General features: G+C 41.3%; 2 protein-coding genes across 4 annotated transcripts; one reads left to right on the plus strand and one right to left on the minus strand.

The window, feature by feature from the left end:
* Nucleotides 1-118: 118 nt before the first annotated feature.
* Nucleotides 119-11,810, plus strand: GLA (galactosidase alpha). The gene is made up of 7 exons (XM_059679787.1): nucleotides 119-376; nucleotides 4,326-4,500; nucleotides 5,744-5,921; nucleotides 6,475-6,566; nucleotides 8,453-8,614; nucleotides 8,817-9,014; nucleotides 9,655-11,810. The coding sequence occupies exons 1-7, from the start codon at nucleotides 156-158 to the stop codon at nucleotides 9,928-9,930; spliced, it is 1,302 nt and encodes a 433-aa protein (XP_059535770.1). The 5' UTR covers nucleotides 119-155; the 3' UTR covers nucleotides 9,931-11,810.
* Nucleotides 4,314-15,910, minus strand: RPL36A (ribosomal protein L36a). Of its 3 annotated transcripts, XR_009450711.1 has the most exons (7): nucleotides 15,773-15,910; nucleotides 15,257-15,362; nucleotides 15,013-15,080; nucleotides 12,721-12,843; nucleotides 12,226-12,285; nucleotides 9,631-9,820; nucleotides 4,314-4,721 (listed from the first exon to the last, which is right to left on the minus strand). XR_009450711.1 is itself a non-coding variant. In XM_059679788.1 (6 exons), the coding sequence occupies exons 1-5, from the start codon at nucleotides 15,869-15,871 to the stop codon at nucleotides 12,265-12,267; spliced, it is 417 nt and encodes a 138-aa protein (XP_059535771.1). In that variant the 5' UTR covers nucleotides 15,872-15,910; the 3' UTR covers nucleotides 6,129-9,820; nucleotides 12,226-12,264. The 3 variants fall into 3 exon arrangements, 2 of the variants coding, with proteins under 2 accessions (XP_059535771.1, XP_059535772.1); XM_059679788.1 differs by lacking the exon at nucleotides 4,314-4,721 and having other exon boundaries at nucleotides 6,129-9,820; XM_059679789.1 differs by lacking the exons at nucleotides 4,314-4,721; nucleotides 15,773-15,910 and adding an exon at nucleotides 15,488-15,693 and having other exon boundaries at nucleotides 6,129-9,820.
* Between the last annotated feature and the right edge of the window lie 1,757 nt (nucleotides 15,911-17,667).

A 17,667-nucleotide genomic window follows, 5' to 3' on the forward strand; every position in this document is an offset into this window, starting at 1 on the left:
CGTGATTGGTTGCGGTGCGTCTTACGTGACTGATCATTGGTCCGCCTCTGGGGATAACCGTCCCAGTTGCCTGAGAAACAACAACGTCATTACGTAACTCTCCAGTGATTGTCCCGCCCCTAAGGTTAAACTTAAAAGCCCAGCTTACCGCGGAAATGTTCTGCATGGTTACACTGATGATGAGGCTGACTGGCAGACGCCTCCAGCCGCCGGGCTGCGTGCTGGCGCTTAGCTTAATGGCCCTGATTCTCTGGGAGATTCCTGGGGCCTGGGCCCTGGACAATGGCTTGGCCATGACCCCCACCATGGGCTGGCTGCACTGGGAGCGCTTCATGTGCAACACTGACTGCACAGAGGAGCCGGATTCCTGTATCAGGTATCAGAGATATTGGGTACACCCTTCCCTTCGCCTTTCCGTGAGTTTGGAGGGGTAGAGGCTCTCAGCGGCAACATTTGAGCCTGAGGGAGAGCTTCCCTACTGCTGCTGCTTTTTTATTTGCAGCGAATTGGCCCGAATGGAGACTAGCCCTAAATATACTCATTATGACCCCTCCTGGGGTGGGAACCCGGCCAGCTGCCCTAGCTTCTCTGGCCTTTCAGTTTCTGCCGGATTACCAAGCTAGGGACTTTCTCCATTTACCATCCAGTTCCGTTCAAACCCTTCTTGTGAGCTGCTGCTCTGCTTCTGCTGGTACTAGCAGCAAGCACAGCTGCGGTGAGTGGGAGAGAGGACTTCTTCTTTTGGGTCACAGGGTTCCTTGACTGTAACTTGAGGGAGTTTAGAGGGCCTGTGGAGTCTCTGCGATCTCCCCACCCTCTCACCCTTGAGTGTGGCCTCTGGCTGAAGGGTCGACCTGAAGGAACTTTGTACAGGCACACCTCGTTTTGTTGCACCTTGCTTTATTGCGCTTCACAGATTTTTTATTTATTTATTTATTTATTTACAAATTTAACGCCAGACCCTCAACCAGCAAAAATATTACGACTTGCTTTATTGCGGTGGTCTGGAACCAGATTCGCAGTATCTCCGAGGTCTGCCTGTATGTGGAACCCAAGTGTTGAGGTTTGTTGGCTCACTAACTGGCCTGGAGCAACCTGGGTGTAATCTGAAACCGCCTCCAGTAGCGCAGGGCTGGGAGAAACCCAAGAAAGTGGCAGACCTATCCAGATTAGTAAGTGGCCGTTTTAATGAGCAAGGGAATTTACCTATGCAGCTTTTCTCGGGAGGCTGCAAGAGGAATAGTTTTCCACACCTGCCGGCCAAATAAAGGCTTGTACAGAGGCCTTAGCTGGGTTCAGTCAGGTACAGGCATACCTCAGAGATATTTCAGGTTCGGTTCCAGGTATCACAATAAAGGAAGTCATGTTTTTTGTTGGTGGAGGGTCTTTGCCTTTAATTTGTAAAAACGCGACATCTGTGATGCGCAATAAAGCCAGGGGTGGTGTGTGGGGGGGGGGGGGGGACGTGTATGCCTGTATATCATCCTGATACTAGCAGCACATTTCTCAGTGGGTCAGCTTCTGGGAGCATGGAAGGGAAGAAAAATGCACGCTCCAAGGACAGGGGCAGGGGTCAACAATTGTCAGGTCCCACTGGGAGGGTCACCATCTTATCGCTGATCTTCCCCAACAATGCTGCCTGGATTAGACAAGTTTTGAACCAATCTGATCAGCACATTCCTTGTCTGTAAATTGGGAATAACAACTCTGACTTCAAAGAGTTGACTCAGAAGGATCTGTGAAATAATGGGGTGTTTTATTTAAAATTTTTAATTACAGTTAACACAATATTAGATTAGCTACAGATGTACAACATAGTGATTAGACATTTATATAACTTACGAAGCGATCACCCTGATAAGTCTAGTACCCATCTGTCATATCAGTTTCTTTTTTTAATGTTTGTTGGGATGACACTGGTTAATAACAGAATAGTTCTTAATAGTTAATAACAGAATACTAAAGACACCTGTGGTGCAGAAACCCCTCTGAAATCAGCAGTTATGATACATCCCAGTGCATATAAGTTATTCCTATGAATGTCTTTACAGCTTTACAGATAAAATTAGGATATTGGTCAAACATTACAGAATTAATGGACTTTCTAAGTTTCAGACAAAGTCCATTGTGACCCTGGGGTAAAGTGTATAGCAATTGTGCCCATCACATATTTCTTTTAATTTTTTTCTAAGTGGTGGTTGTCTTTATTTTTGTATCCGATTATAAAACTAATGCATAATCAATGCAAAAAGTGTAGATAATAAAGAAGAGTATAGTGAAAATAAAGAGTCCCCTTATTCCACCACCCAGAAGTAATCATGGTTAATATGGTAATATAAGGCCTTGGAATAGGTTTTTAGTAAGTAACACAAATCACAGATTTCTTTTTTTTTCATTATTTTCAATAAAAATGAAATCATGTTTACGTTGAGTTGTTAGCAAGGCTCTGAACTTTGCTTGCCTACTTTCATTCTAGCTTCCTGTTACTTAGCCATATGACCTTGGGCAAATGAATTACTCTTCCTCAATGTAAGCCTATCATACAATAAGAACTTAATAAATGCAAGTTGTGTGTATATTACATATTTTATTTAAGCAAATTCCTGTTGATACCTATTCAGGCTCTTCAATTTTTCATTATTGTGAACAAAACTATACATCATTGTAAATCATCTGATTATTTCCTTAGAAGTCTAATTACTGGGTCCAAGTATATGCTCATTTTGTGACATACAAACTGTCCTCTCCAAAAGTTTTACAAATGCACATTCCCAACAACAGTGTATGAGAATGCCTGTTTCCCCACACCCTGGCCAACACTGCATTTTTGTCATTCTCTTAAAACTTTGTCAATCAGGTAGGTGTTTTTATTTTCATTTATTTGATTTGTAATATGATTAAACATCTTATTTGTTAAATTGGCTCTTGGCACCGTTTCTTTTATAGAGTGCCTACTTGTGTTAGTTACTTATTTTTCAATTGTTTTTGTTTGCATTTGGGATGATCTTTTGTTTTTGTCTATTATATGCTGTGAATATGGTGGTTCTTGCTATATGTTGGTTTTAACATTTATATATCAAATATAAAGTTTTTCCTTTATTATTTCTGATCTGGCATAATGCTGAGAAAGTCCTTTCCTACCTGAAAATAATATCGTCACCTATATTTTCTACTAGTATGTTTATGAATTTTTTTAAAATATTTAAATCTTTAATGTGTCTGGTCTTTATTCTCCTATAAAGAATACCATATTTAATATCAACTAAATTCCATGGTACCCAATGGCTGGAAGGATCTCTTTCTGAATGTTCTCTTTAATTCCATTGATCTGTGTATTCTAATGCTACTGGTACTACACCAGCTTCATTTATTTTTTGCAGAATGATTATATGTTTAATCTTTTAGGTGAGCCTTTCAAAACATGTCACCAAGTACCTTAAAAAGTTTTTTGGGGATTTGTTTAGGGTTTTATTAAATTCATAAGCATCAGCTGGGGCATGGAAGGGTCTCGGGTTCAATTCCCAGTCAAGGGCATGTACCTTGGTTGCGGGTATGCTCCCCACCCCGTCTGGGCACGCATGCAGGAGGCAACTATTCAATATTTCTTTCTTTCTCTCTCTCTCTCTCTCTCTCTCTCTCTCTCTCTCTCTCTCTCTCCCCCTCTCCCCCCCCCCGTTCCCTCCCTCCTTTCCACTCTCTCTAAAAATCAGGAAAAAAATATACCCTCAGGTGAGGATTAACCAAGAAAATGCTTGAAGTATAGTGAGAATTAGCTTCTTCTTAATATTGTTTCTTATCCAAGAGCAAAATTATATCTTAAATTTATTCCCAGGTATTTTAGGTTTTCCTGTAGTTTTTTAGGTTGCTCTTATCAATGCTATCTTTTTCTCCAACTAGGTTATTGTTGATAGCTAAGGAAGCTCTTGATTATGCCTATTTGTGTTCCCTATTTTTCAATTGGAATGTTTTTTGCATTTGGGATATTTTGTTTTTGTCTATCATATGTGGTAAATATGGTGGTTCTTGCTGTATGTTGGTTTTAACATTTATTTATCAAACATAACTTTTTAGTTTCTAATAACCTTTTCAATTTCATGCATTGCACATTCCAATTTTGATTGTTCAGGGTTCTTAGGGTACAAGTATTAAGAGTGGGGGCAAGGAGAAGAAAAAGGGCTCAGTCCATTTAACTTAACTTGCTTTGGTTGTGATTACTACCCATTACTGGGTTGAAAAAAATTGAAATCCCCAAGGTACCTAACAAATAGGAAGTACCCAAGCATTTGTTTAATGAATTGTAATGATTCTTGGAATTTCTCTTTCAGTGAGAACCTCTTCATGCAGATGGCAGATCTCATGGACTCAGATGGCTGGAAGGAAGTAGGATATGAGTATCTCTGCATTGACGACTGTTGGATGGCTCCCCAAAGAGACTCAAAAGGCAGACTTCAGGCAGACCCTAAACGCTTTCCTAGTGGGATCCGCCATCTATCTAATTATGTGAGTTTATAGATAATTTTCTTTTTCATTCAGGAGACCAAATACTTCTGTATGGAAACTTGTTCAAAAACACTTAGAGAATAAAATAGCTGCCGTTATCTGAAGATTGAATTGTAAGGCTTATCAGGTGGAATTTTCATCTGTCAGCAGACATATATTTTGCAACACTTCTTGAGGCCCATCTTGAGTAATTTCTCCTTTTGCTGAAACAGCCAAATTCTCTGGGAAGAAAAAGGAACTTGTTTCTTGACATATGTGTGCATATATTTCCATGTAAACTTTGAGCAGTACTGCAGTTGTACTATAAACTAGAATTTTAGAAGATAGGAGGAATACTTGCTAAAGATTTTTAAGGGTAATAGAGCCAAACAGTTAAAGACAATGAAGACATTTTATTTAGTACTGTTGTAGTAAGGGAAGGAGCTGAGCTCAATTCTGAATATAACAAAGACAAGTGGGGATTTGTAGCCAACAAGTAGATTGGGAGGATGATTGGATGGAAAATTACTAAGGGGAGGATTCTTGCTAAAGACAGGCCAAGGACTTACACATCAAGGGTGGAAGATGAAGAACTTGATAATATATCAAGAGTAGGAGGAAGGCCCTAACCGGTTTGGCTCAGTGGATAGAGCGTCGGCCTGCGGACTCGAGGGTCCCAGGTTCGATTCCGGTCAAGGGCATGTACCTTGGTTGTGGGCACATCCCCAGTAGGAGGTGTGCAGGAGGCAGCTAATTGATGTTTCTCTCTTATCGATGTTTCTGGCTCTCTATCCTTCTCCCTTCCTCTCTGTAAAAATATCAATAAAATATCTTTTTTAAAAAATTTTTAAAAAAGAGGAAGACTTAGCAGGATTCTTGCTAAAAGTGGACGCTGAATGACAAAGTTGAGGCCTACTTGAGAAGAGAGCTTAGAGGAACCTAACCAAGGTTTGCTCAAGGAGAGACTGTCCAGATATCATTGCCCTGGAAAGGTAACTTTTAGGTTTCCATCCGAGAAAGATTAGAGTGGCTGATAACTTTCTCTTCAGTTCTATGCTATAGCTTACATGTGAGTTTGAACTCAGCAGAATTGGAGAAGTTGCTCTTTGTCTCCCAATAAACTCATCTAGATAATTTTGGGGACTTGTGGAAAAAATGCCCCCAGTACCTGGTGAAGTGTATGTGTCTCTTCCCACAGCATGGAGTAGTTCTCTCTGCTTCATGATTGCACTTCTGTTGTGGTGACTCTTTCCTCTCATTTCAGGTCCATAGCAAAGGACTGAAGCTAGGAATTTATGCAGACGTTGGGAAAAAAACCTGTGCAGGCTACCCTGGGAGTTTGGGACACTATGACATTGATGCCGAAACCTTTGCCGACTGGGGAGTAGATCTGCTAAAATTTGATGGTTGTCACTGTGACACTCTGGAACAGTTGGCAGATGGTATGTTTCATTCAAGAGATTTAGCCATGAGCAAAGAGAAGAACTTTGAGGCCAAGGTAACTGGGTATCCACAGAACTAATCTTCCCATTTTAAGTACCCAGTCACAATACTGGAAATAATTATTCTCAATATGCCAGAGCTCCTACCTCTTCTCTTCTTTCAGTTTGTCCATGCACTCATGCATTCATGCAATATAAAATCCATGCTTACTTAACCACAGCTAATACTGTGCACTTTTAATTGAAGAGGGCTCTGAGTTAATTACAAATAGTAATTCTAACTCTCCATAACATAATTTGAGAAAGCATCTAGAATGTCAAACAGCCACAGAGAAAGGGGCATCTTCATGCCTGCCTTTCCTCAATATATGCACCATCCCACACTATATCCTCAGAACAATCCCAGCAGTCTGGGAGGTATTACACACAATTTCAACACAGAGCAGCTACTTGTCTCTGCTGCTGGTTTAAAAATATAAACGTGGCCCTTCAGGGCAGACCCCATTGAAAGTCCCTTTTGTCCCCTTATTTTACCCATTGTTCTCTCATTCAGGTTATAAGCACATGTCCTTGTCCCTGAACAAGACTGGCAGAAGCATTGTGTACTCCTGTGAGTGGCCCCTTTATATGTGGCCCTTTAAGAAGGTGAGCTAGTGACTCCAGAATTCAATAGAGCCTTGGTGATAGATTTTCAGGACTTGAGAACAAAGGTCTCCTTCAAAGTCCCACCTTACTTAACAGTCTCATCCTACCATCTCCACCTACCCCCAACAATTTTTCCAGCAGCACCAGAGAGTCCTTGTTAAAGTGTAAGTGGAATCACATCACTCCCGTTTAAAATGCTTAACGGGCTTCCCATTTCACTTGGAATACAATCAAACCCCACTGATCTGGCCCTGGACTCTCTCTCCAACCCCATTCCCCATCACTCGCCCTCATTGCACTGGTGTTCTTTCTGGCCCCCAAACACTCCAAGCCTATTGCTGCCTTGGGACCTATTGCTTATTGTTTTCTTCCCCAAGATTTCTGAGCTCCTTCTTAACATTGAGGTCTCAGACCAGATACCACACACTAGACTGATCTTCTCTAACTACTCTAAAATAGTGTTCTATCCTGCCCTGGTCAGGTGGCTCAGTTGGTTGGAGCATCGTCCCATACACCAAAAGGTTGCAGGTTTGATTCCTAGTCAGGGCACATACACAGGTTGAGTGTTTGATCCCGGCACCACGGGAGGCAACCAATTTCTCCCCCCACCAACCCCGTCTCTACCCCCCATCCCTTCCTCTCTCTAAAATTAAAACATACCCTCAGGCAAGGACTTTTAAAATATATTTATAAAAAATAGTGCTCTAACCCAGCCAGTGTGGCTCAGTGGTTGACCATCAACCTATGAACCAGGAGGTTGTGATTCGACTCCCAGTCAGGGCATATGCCTGGGTTTTGGGCTTAATCCCCAGTGTGGGGGATGCAGGGGGCAGCTCATCAGTGATTCTCTCTCACTGATCTTTCCATCTCTCCCTCTCTGAAATCAATAAAAAAATATATATATATTTTAAAAATAGTGCTCTATCCATTCATTCTTTATCACATTAACCTATTTAGTTTTCATCAAAGACCTTAGCACTATATAGAATTATATGTTAACTGACTTACTGTCTGTCTCCCCACTAGAATATAAGCTCTAGGAGGGCAGGGACATTGTCTGACTTTATCACTAGCATATGGTAAGTGTTGAATAATTATAGAATGAATCCCTGTTATTTCTCTTTTTTTTGTTATTAATCTTCACCCAATGACATTTTTCCATTGATTTTTAGAGAGAGTGGAAGGGAGGGGAGAGACAGAGAAACATTGATGTGAGAGAGACACATCCATTGGTTGCCTCCTGCATGCGCCCTGACCAGGGCCAGGGATCAAGCCCACAACCACAGTGGAACCCGGGACACTTCAGTCCTCAGGCCGATGCTGTATCCACTGAGCCAACCCGGCCAGGCTGTTATTTCTTTCTAATCTCTAAAATAATCTTTACCTTTCTCTCAACATCTTAAACCTTGGATATCCCATGTGCCTATTTACAAACTTGTATTTGTTCTGTTAACAAAGTATATGCCTAGGGTTCAGATTCTTATGTTTGATGAGTTCTATGTAATTTTTCAGCTGATTTTACTTATTAAGTTATTTGTGATTTTAAAAGTAATACAGTACATGTTCATTTTAGAAGTTTCAAAGTAGTGAGGTATAAAAAAAACATCCTCCATAATCCCAGTACTTAGTTACCATTGGTAAATTTCCAGCATAAATATTGTTTATGCCATTTTAAGTAGAAATTTTAAGTTATATGGCCTAATTCTGAAATAAAATTTTACAATGAAGTTCCATTATAATAAGGATTTAGCTCTCCTCAATGGAGACTTTTAAGCTATAAACTAAAGAGAAGGCTACAAGTTCTTCCTTTAAACTTAACTATTTTCATCTCGAAAGAATATTAGTAGAAAGTAAGCAGAAGAGTTACAGTATCTCTGTTTTCATAGCCCAATTATACAGAAATCCGACAGTACTGCAATCACTGGAGAAATTTTGGAGACATTTATGATTCTTGGCAAAGTGTAAAGAGTATTTTGGACTGGACCTCTTCTAACCAGCGGACAGTTGTTAGTGCTGCAGGACCTGGAGGTTGGAATGACCCAGATATGGTAAGAACCTGAGCTGTGTTCAAACCCTTGCAGTGGGCCTGTTTCCTACTTGACATTCAAGGTAAATTGGAAAGTTCCTTGGAGCAGCGTTTATGTGAGAGTACTCAAAGCAGGGTGCCATGGAAAGTGGTTTCTGTGTCTAGATAACTTGAAGAATGTTTGTCTTTTCTCATATGAATTCTAATTTCACTCTTTGTCCCAGTTAGTGATTGGCAACTTTGGCCTCAGCTGGGATCAGCAGATAACTCAGATGGCCCTTTGGGCTATCATGGCAGCTCCATTATTCATGTCCAATGACCTCCGACACATCAGCCTTCAAGCCAAAACTCTCCTACAGAATAAGGATGTAATTGCCATCAACCAGGACCCCTTGGGCAAGCAGGGGTACCTACTTAGAAAGGTATAGTAAATGTTCTCTGGAAGAAAATAGGAATTGGCCAAGAACATGTTCTCCTGCCTTCTAGTTTAAAATTCATCCAAATGGCCCTGCCCAGTTTGGCCCAGTGTTGGCCTGTGGACCAAAGGGTCCCGGGTTCGTTTCAGGTCAAGGGTATGTACCCCGATTGCAGGCACCTCCCCAGCCCAGGCCCTGGTCAGGTGTGTGCAGGAGGCAACCAATCGATGTGTTTCTCTCACATTGATATTTTTCTGTCTTTCCCACTCTCTTCCACGCTCTCTGGAAATCAATGGAAAAATATCCTCTGGTGAGGATTAAAAAAAACAATAAAATTCATCCAAATGTTTGTTTGGGTTATGTATTTAAGATGGCTTTATATTCAAATTCCAAGTTTGTCTTGGGCCTAAATCTATTATATATTAAGATATGCACTGATCTTTTGAGAATATATTTTTTAATCTCAGTATGATCAGTAATGAAGCTTTTTTGCTACAATCATTACTTTAGTTCCCAAACATGCTACAAGATAACTTTAATTTTTCCTAGAAGTGTTTGGTAGTTCGGACAATAAGACTGAATGCTACAAAGCAGCTTACTGCTAGTTACCAAGCTATCACACCTATTTTCTTGGCTTGCTTTTCAGGAAGACAACTTTGAGGTATGGGAACGCCCTCTCTCGGAGTTAGCCTGGGCGGTGGCTGTGGTAAACCTGCAGGAGATTGGTGGACCTCGTTCTTACACCATCAGTCTTGCTTCCCTGGGTCAAGGAGTGGCCTGTAATCCTGCTTGTCATATCACAGAGCTCCTTCCTGTGAAGACAAAACTTGGGTTTTATGAATGGACTTCATTTGTAAAAACTCGAATAAATCCCACAGGCACTGTTTTGCTTCAGCTAAAAATAAGCCAGACTACATTTTAAAAGCTTCCTTAAAAACTCTTGTATTGATTTTTCTTAGAGGGATAGAAAGAGAAACAAGTTGTTGTTCCACTCAATCATGCATTCATTGGTTGATTCTGGTCATGTGCCCTGATGGGGATCAAACCCACAACCTTGGCTTACCTGGATGATGCTCTAGCCCAGTGGTTCTCAACCTTCCTAATGCCGCGACCCTTTAATACAGTTCCTCAGGTTGTGGTGACCCCCAATTTCATTGTTACAAATTGAACATAATTAAAGCATAGTGATTAATCACAAAAACAATATGTCATTATATATGTGTTTTCCGATGGTCTTAGGCAACCCCTGTGAAAGGGTCGTTAGACCCCCAAAGTGGTCGTGACCCACAGGTTGAGAACCGCTGCTCTAGCCAACTGAGCTACCCTGCCAGGGCAAAAAAGCTTCCTTAAAAAATCGTATTTTGTTGCCAATGACAACCACACTTGTCTTTTTCTCCCATTCTCACTTCAACTATTCTTTTATTTCCCTGAATAAAATTTCACTACAGTCCTGGCCAGTGTGGCTTAGTTGGCTGGGCATCCTCCCATGCACCAAAAGGTTGCCGGTTGGATTCCTGGTCAAGGCACATGCCCAGGTAAAGAATTTCACTACAGAAACCAACGGTGCAAAAGACCTAAAGTATGTTTTAACAATTCCTTTGCCCGCCCGGTGATTAAAGTTGGAAGACTGTCCTGGCCAATTGCTCAGTTGGAGCATGGTCCCACATCCCGAGGTTGCTGGTTCGATTACCGGTCAGGCACGTACAGAATGTGAACAATTGATGTTCTGTCACGTCTGTTTCTCTCTAGGATCAGTGAGCATATCCTCAGGTGAGGATTAAAAAAAAAATTGCAAGTCTAATCATTGTCAGCTGATAAAAACTGCAATGAAATTGGTGAACCATGACTTAGTCATCCAGATACATACATTTGGAAGCAGCCCTAGCCGGTTTGGCTCAGTGGATTGAGTGTTGGCCTGGGGACTGAAGGGTCCCTGGTTTGATTCTGCTCAAGGGCACATGCCTGGGTTGCAGGCTCAATGCCCAGTAGGGTTTGTGTAGGAGGCAGCTTATCAGTGATTCATCATTGATGTTTCTATCCCCCTCTCCCTTCCTCTCTGAAATCAATAAAAATATCTCAAAAAAAATAAATGTGGAAGCAAATTGCTCCATCTGAGATGCCCTTCCAGTTACCAAAGTAGGTAGCATATTTACTTCGTCATCCAGTTTTACCGCACAAAACTCAGTAAGATATATTCTTTATTCTTAAGGTATTACATGTGTTCTTATCCTCCCATTGCCCCCCACACTCCCCCATGCCCTCACCCCCTGGTGTTTGTGTCCATTGGTTAGGCTTATATGCATGCATACAAGTCCTTTGGTTGCTCTCCCCCTTAACCCCACCCTCCCCTACCTCCCCTCTGAGGTTTGAGCAATGCTTGTCTCTGGATATCCTTTATTACTAAGAGCTGAATCTCCGTAATATAATAGTACACAAAGATGAAAGGGATTTGAATTTGAAACAGGCATTTTTAAAAATGGATTATCACTGCTAGGTTCCATTTAGGATTTTAATTCACTAGAAATATTGTCCTTTGAATCAAGAAAAGAATTTGTATAAATTTGAGATCGGGGGTTGGGGGGGCAGCCAGCATGGCTCAATGATTGAACCTTGACCTATGAACCAGGAGGTCAAGGTTTGATTCCTGGTTAGGCCATAGCCTGGTTTGCAGGCTCAATCCTGTGGGGGCATGCAGGAGGGACTGATCAATGATTCATCATTGATGTTTCCATCTCTCCCTTTCCCTCTCTGAAGTCAACAAAAATGTATCTTTTTAAAAAGTTTGCGGGGGGGGGGGGTGTATTAAAACATTTGGGTGGTACTAGTAGTCTGAAGACATGTAATGCCTAGAGAACAGGGCCCAAATTCTGTACAGGAAGCAACCAGTGTTTTTCCTCTGAAAAAAAAAAATCAATAAAAACATCCAAGGATTAAAAAAAAAAATGATTGAACTCAAAGGTATGAGACAAATTATTTTACTCTTGGTAAGCTTAACATTCACTATGGATACCAATAATTCTTACTTCGTAACAGCAAAAGGGATCCCATGAAGCCCCAAGTGACTAAAGTGCCATCACAACATCTGATTTGAGTTCAACCAAATTCAGTCCAAAATGAGCTAAGTACCCAAAACCATTAAGCTTGAATTTCCCCTTATGGGACACTAGTTTACTTCCTTCCCAAATAGAACAACTACAACCACATGAATTGAACATACCATTTTTTTATTGTCATATAATCAAACAAAATATGAAGATTAGAACTGGATCACTTGACCCTGCAATAGAAAAGGGGGGAAAAAGTGAGTTTTTCTCTTGCAAAGAACCTCTGTTCCATCAAGTGTCTCCTCCTGATAATTCTTTCTCCCCCTCCCCGCTCTGGTGTGGCTCAGTGGTTCAATTCCAGTCAGGGTACATGCCTGGGTTGCAGGCTCAGCCCCCTTGCAGGAGGCAGCCAATCAAGATTCTCATCATTGATATTTCTCTCTTCCTTCCCCTTTGAAATCAATTTAAAGAATATTTTTTAAAATTCATGTAAATTTCATTCTCCTTTCTGCCAAATACCAAAAACCTTACACCTTCAGCTATGGATCAAGTATTTTGAAAGGAGTGCCCCTGATCTTGATGCCACAGAGTGGGCAGAAATACTCACCTCTCCAAATATAATGAAGGTATATAAAAAAGATTGCACCTCCCACCCCAAATTGTATTACCTTTCTCTTCTTATCTCCTCCCAATTCAAAATGCTTGCATCTCTTAATAGCCAGCATTCTCTTAGATCTGCAGTTAGGCTCAACACATTCAAGCCTCAGCACAATCTTCTTTGTAGTTTTAGCCTGGAAGAGAAATTAAGTGATACTACTCATAAATCACTGCAAAAAATCTTTCTTCAAAAATATGACTGCATCGGGTTAACTACCTTAACACTAGATTGCCCAAGGAAGTCATTTTGACTGCTTTTTTAATTTCAATTAGAAAAACAATTATGTATATAAGGACACAATGTCTTAGAATTTTGTGACTTTTTGTACAACATATAAATGCGTTTATTAATAACTGTAGTTACCTCCCTCTCCTTCATTTCCGGTATATATATGTGTTATACCTATATTGCCCAAAAGCAGTCATTTTGACTGCTTGGGAAATTATGACTCTTATTATTGAATTGAGTAAATTTCTTGTATGACCAGTTCGGCTCTGTATTGAAATAAGTTTTCATTTTTTTTCGATTACCATCACATGATAACATACAAGTACATGATCAATTGTCGATACTTGATAAGTTGCAGTTGCTCAATAAGCTAAACTAGTACTTGTTATTCGAATCTTTATGCAGTGATACTTGTTCTAATAAGTTGTTTATTTTATTTCTTTTGCGCCCTAAATTCATGAAAGAAATGTCGAATAGAAGTGAGTTATATTTAAGAGAAAATTTAATAGCAAAGGTGGAAGGTTATCTAATTGCCATCAAGTTCTCCATTCACATCAGGCATCTTAGAGGACTTCTTATCAAAGAGGCACTCATGCCACCTTGAACTTGTGGCTGTTCAGCAGCTTTACAGTTAAATATTCTGAACAATCAAAAATGGGTCATCCAAATTCATGCACTATTAAATAAAAAATACTTTTGCAATTCTTTAAATAGGGTTAAGAACTGTTATGTAAGAAATTTGTGCATTCAACTGTTATTTAACTTAAGGTACACTCCACATAAACACTCAACTTTTTAAGCCTGCTCCTGTAGTCAGAATTCTGCTGCTAGTTTTGCAGTTCTCAAATCCAAAACCTAGCTAGAACCTCCCCATCTTCTAATCAAGTTACCTAAATGTGAAAAGGTAATCATTCCTTTTGTCACTCTGCTATCAAAAATCATTTACTGCACCTAAATGAACACTAAGTCATTCCTTAATACTCTGGAACCAGGCAAAACGGAAGAGCAAAGTGCTAAAGCAAACATTGTTCATGGAAATGCTCTTCTAGGCACCGTGTGTACTTTAAGGAATAGCCAAATCACCTGGAGGAAAAACAAACACATTCAGCCTGAGAATGCAGCGGGAGGTCTGAATGGCGATTTAAGGAGGCTTATGACTTCATGAGATAGATAGCAGGCACATTGCAGGCTTCTGGACTGAGAAGCAAAAGAACATTCTTACTGCCAGCAAGAACTGAGGCTTCACTAGGACTGATGACAGATAAAACAGGGCAAAGAAAGGATCTACTGGTATACTCAAACTTCAGTCCTTTGAAGGGCAGAAAACTTTCCTTAATTTGATGTCTGCCCATACAAAAATCAACCATTGGCCCTGGCTGGTTTGGCTCAGTGGATAGACCATCGGTCCTGGGTTCGATTCTGGTCAAGGGCACATGCCCGGGTTGTGGGTTTATCCGCAGTAGGGGGCACGCAGGAGGCAGCCAATCAATGATTCTCTTACACTGATGTTTCTATCGCTCTCTCCCTCTCCCTTCCTCTCTGAATCAATAAAAATATAGTTTTGTTTCTTAATCCTCACCCAAAGATATTTTTCCATTGGGTTTGTTGTTGTTTTTTTTAGAGTGGGAGAGGGAAAGACAGAGAAACATTGATGTGAGAGAAACACATATGTATTCACTCGACCAGGACTTGGGCTGGGAAGGAGCCTGGAATCAAACCCAGAAGCCTTCTGTCCACATGCTAACGTTCTAGCCACTGTACCAAACCAGCTAGAGCAAAATATTTTTAAAAATCAACCAATGGATGCTAAAGTGGAAAAAATAGATGTTTCCCTATCTCGCTCTCAAATCAGAAAATAATATATATATTGCAATGGCACAGTATTGTAGACAAACCTTAAGTTGTTGCACTCCCAGCTCCACTGTCTACTAAGTATGTCACAGCAGGTGACTGAGATAACTTCGCTGAAACTATGAAAACATATACCTATATTGTAGAGGTGTGTGGGCTAACAACAAATGCAAGGTCTTTACTAGAGTCAGTGGGAATATGTCCAATAGTAATTACTACTCACCTTTTTTCGGAAAATCGGTTTAGTCTGCCCACCATAGCCACTTTGCTTCCTGTCATAACGCCGCTTTCCTGAGAGAAGTTGTTACAGTATGCCGAAGTTAATAAATCACAACAGTCACATGAAAAAGTCTTACGGCTTTATCTTGGGTTTTCGAAAAGAAATATAAATGCCCAAGCGGTGGGGAGAGGGGGGGTCTACACAAATGCCACATTCAAACCAAATCCCATGCAAAAGACCATCTTACCCTGTGCATACAGAGAATCCTTGCCCTTCTTGTACTGTGTTACTTTGTGGGGTTGATGCTTGCCACACTTCTTACAGAAAGTTCGGCGGGTTTTAGGAACGTTCACCTAGTAAATAAACCGTCCAGAACGTGCAGTGTTATCAGATGCCAATGGCACAATGGCGACCCAGTTCACACTAAGGCAGCCCACGAGGACTCGACTCTCAAATTCCTGGCTAACACACCACTCACTAGAAGGTGGTCCAGTCCCATGTACTTCACGTACAGCTGCTGCCTCCCACGAGCCCCAAAGTGGAAAGAAACCATATTCATGCCACCTCCCACTAAGTCTACTTCTCTGATGCCGTCATTTCAATTCCTGGCCCCAAAGCCAGGTCCCTTCGGAATCGATCCCGGCAACACTGGGTTTCTTTGGTACGAGTCCACACAGAAGCCTGGACCTACCCCGGGATGGAACCTTGGCTGGGGGAGAGAAGATTAAACTGGATGTTTCTCGGCCCAACCCCAAAGTCCTACCATGTCTGCGAGAGCTATCAGCAGGGAAAGGAAGAGGATAGGCCGGAAACGGAAGTATATAGGAGGTTCCTGATCGCGCTTCCTCATGGGAGCGACCATAGAGTCTCAGGCTCTGTGCGCTGCGCCGTCTGGCGGCTGAGAGGACTCTATTCGGAGCCGCGGAAGGGAGCTTAGGGAAGGGCTCCCGCTAAGGCTTCCTCCCGCCCCCTAGCTTTGAGACTTTTCTTCGCTTAATCACTTTGGCAGACGCTGATTCCGTGCAGAATTAAGTGAAGGAAGCAGCGCTCTTTCAGACACTCTGGCCTCCATTTCCCTAATGAAAGCCAGGACTAGAGTCAAGTGGAGGGGTCCTTCCCCTGCATGTCCCATTCCTGTTCCACCTCAAGGACACTGTGACCATCTTTTGCACAGTGAACCAACTTCTGGTTCACTGAGGGCTTGAGGGAACCAATGCTCTATTTCATCCATTACATGGCCAGTTCCAATGCTTTGGGCACAATAATCAAATAATCATGCTCATAAATGTGTAATTACAAACTAAGTACCTTAAAAAAAAAAAGGGAACAATGACCAGCATTAAAGCACCCCTTTTTATTGAGGGAGCAAGTTGGCTGCCCTAAATTCTGAAAAGTGAGGATGAAATTGTTCAGCCCATGCAATAGCAATAATCAGGCCAGGAGATAGAAAATATCCAGCAGCTCTTCCCTTCCCTGTATACCTGTATGAACAAAAAAGAGGCCATATACTAAACCTGACAAGCTCAATAACCAAAAGTAACCACAGGATGGTCAGAACATAAAAATTCCTAACTGGACTAATTTAAGGGGAAATGTTCAAAACAGTATTACCTGGTTTCTCTGCAGACTTACTTCTTCCCCAGTGGCCCACTAATGATATCACTCCAAGTCTGAGTGATCTGGCTGTGTTAGATTCTCTCTCCCTTTGTTTTGTTTTGTTTTGTTTTTTACATGCAACAATATTCGTGGTTTTATTTTACTCTCAGGTAGAGTTAACTGCAATCAGATTGTAGTAAGATTTATCTGAACAACAGTTGCTAATTTTTGGATTGGTTAAATGCTATGTCACTGACTATGTCTGGCTGTGTCTCAGAAAAAAAATGTATATACACGCTTTGAATAATAATAATTTGTTTATTAAAATACATTTCATTTTTAAAATTGAGCTATTAGCTGTTAAAGTGTGCATACATTTTTGGAGGACACCCTGTATTTTGTGACTTTGTTATACTTACTAAATGGCTTCCAGGATCTCCTTTTTTTTTTTTTTAATATATTTTATTGATTTTTTTTACAGAGAGGAAGGGAGAGGGAAAGAGAGTTAGAAACATCGATGAGAGAGAAACATCGACAAGCTGCCTCCTGCACACCCCCTACTGGGGATGTGCCCACAACCATGGTACATGCCCTTGACCGGAATCAAACCTGGGACCCTTGAGTCCACAGGCCGACGCTCTATCCACTGAGCCAAACCGGTTAGGGCATGGATCTCCTTTTAATGCATTCCTTTAAGTGGTCCCTGGAAACATTGCTACCCATTTCCATCTTCTCTACCACTTATTTGACAGAATAATTGGATATATGTTCACCTTTATGGCTGCAATTATAGCTTTAAGTTTCTTTGAGTGAAATTGTTTAAGAGTGAGTAACCTCATATACCAAAATCATCCTCTAGGTCAGTGACGGCGAACCTTTTGAGCTCGGCATGTCAGCATTTTGAAAAACCCCACTTAACTCTGGTGCCATGTCACATATAGAAATTTTTTTAGCCCTAACCGGTTTGGCTCAGTGGATAGAGCGTCGGCCTGCGGACTGAAAGGTCCCAGGTTCGATTCCGGCCAAGGGCATGTACCTTGGTTGCGGGCACATCCCCAGTAG

Source organism: Myotis daubentonii, chromosome X, assembly GCF_963259705.1.
Source record: "Myotis daubentonii chromosome X, mMyoDau2.1, whole genome shotgun sequence".
Lineage (NCBI taxonomy): Eukaryota > Metazoa > Chordata > Mammalia > Chiroptera > Vespertilionidae > Myotis > Myotis daubentonii.

What these genes read in the sequence shown, in the direction of transcription:
- RPL36A (XM_059679788.1), bottom strand. Translation starts at nt 15,871, where the DNA reads ATGGTCGCTCCCATGAGGAAGCGCGATCAGGAACCTCCTATATACTTC. An exon ending in TGATAGCTCTCGCAGACATG is followed by an intron (nt 15,363 to 15,772) that starts GTAGGACTTTGG and finishes TTTATTTACTAG; the next exon opens with GTGAACGTTCCTAAAACCCG. An exon ending in AACCGATTTTCCGAAAAAAG is followed by an intron (nt 12,844 to 15,012) that starts GTGAGTAGTAAT and finishes TTTCTCTTCCAG; the next exon opens with GCTAAAACTACAAAGAAGAT.
- GLA (XM_059679787.1), top strand. Translation starts at nt 156, where the DNA reads ATGTTCTGCATGGTTACACTGATGATGAGGCTGACTGGCAGACGCCTC. An exon ending in TCTGGAACAGTTGGCAGATG is followed by an intron (nt 5,922 to 6,474) that starts GTATGTTTCATT and finishes TCTCTCATTCAG; the next exon opens with GTTATAAGCACATGTCCTTG. An exon ending in AGGGGTACCTACTTAGAAAG is followed by an intron (nt 9,015 to 9,654) that starts GTATAGTAAATG and finishes CTTGCTTTTCAG; the next exon opens with GAAGACAACTTTGAGGTATG.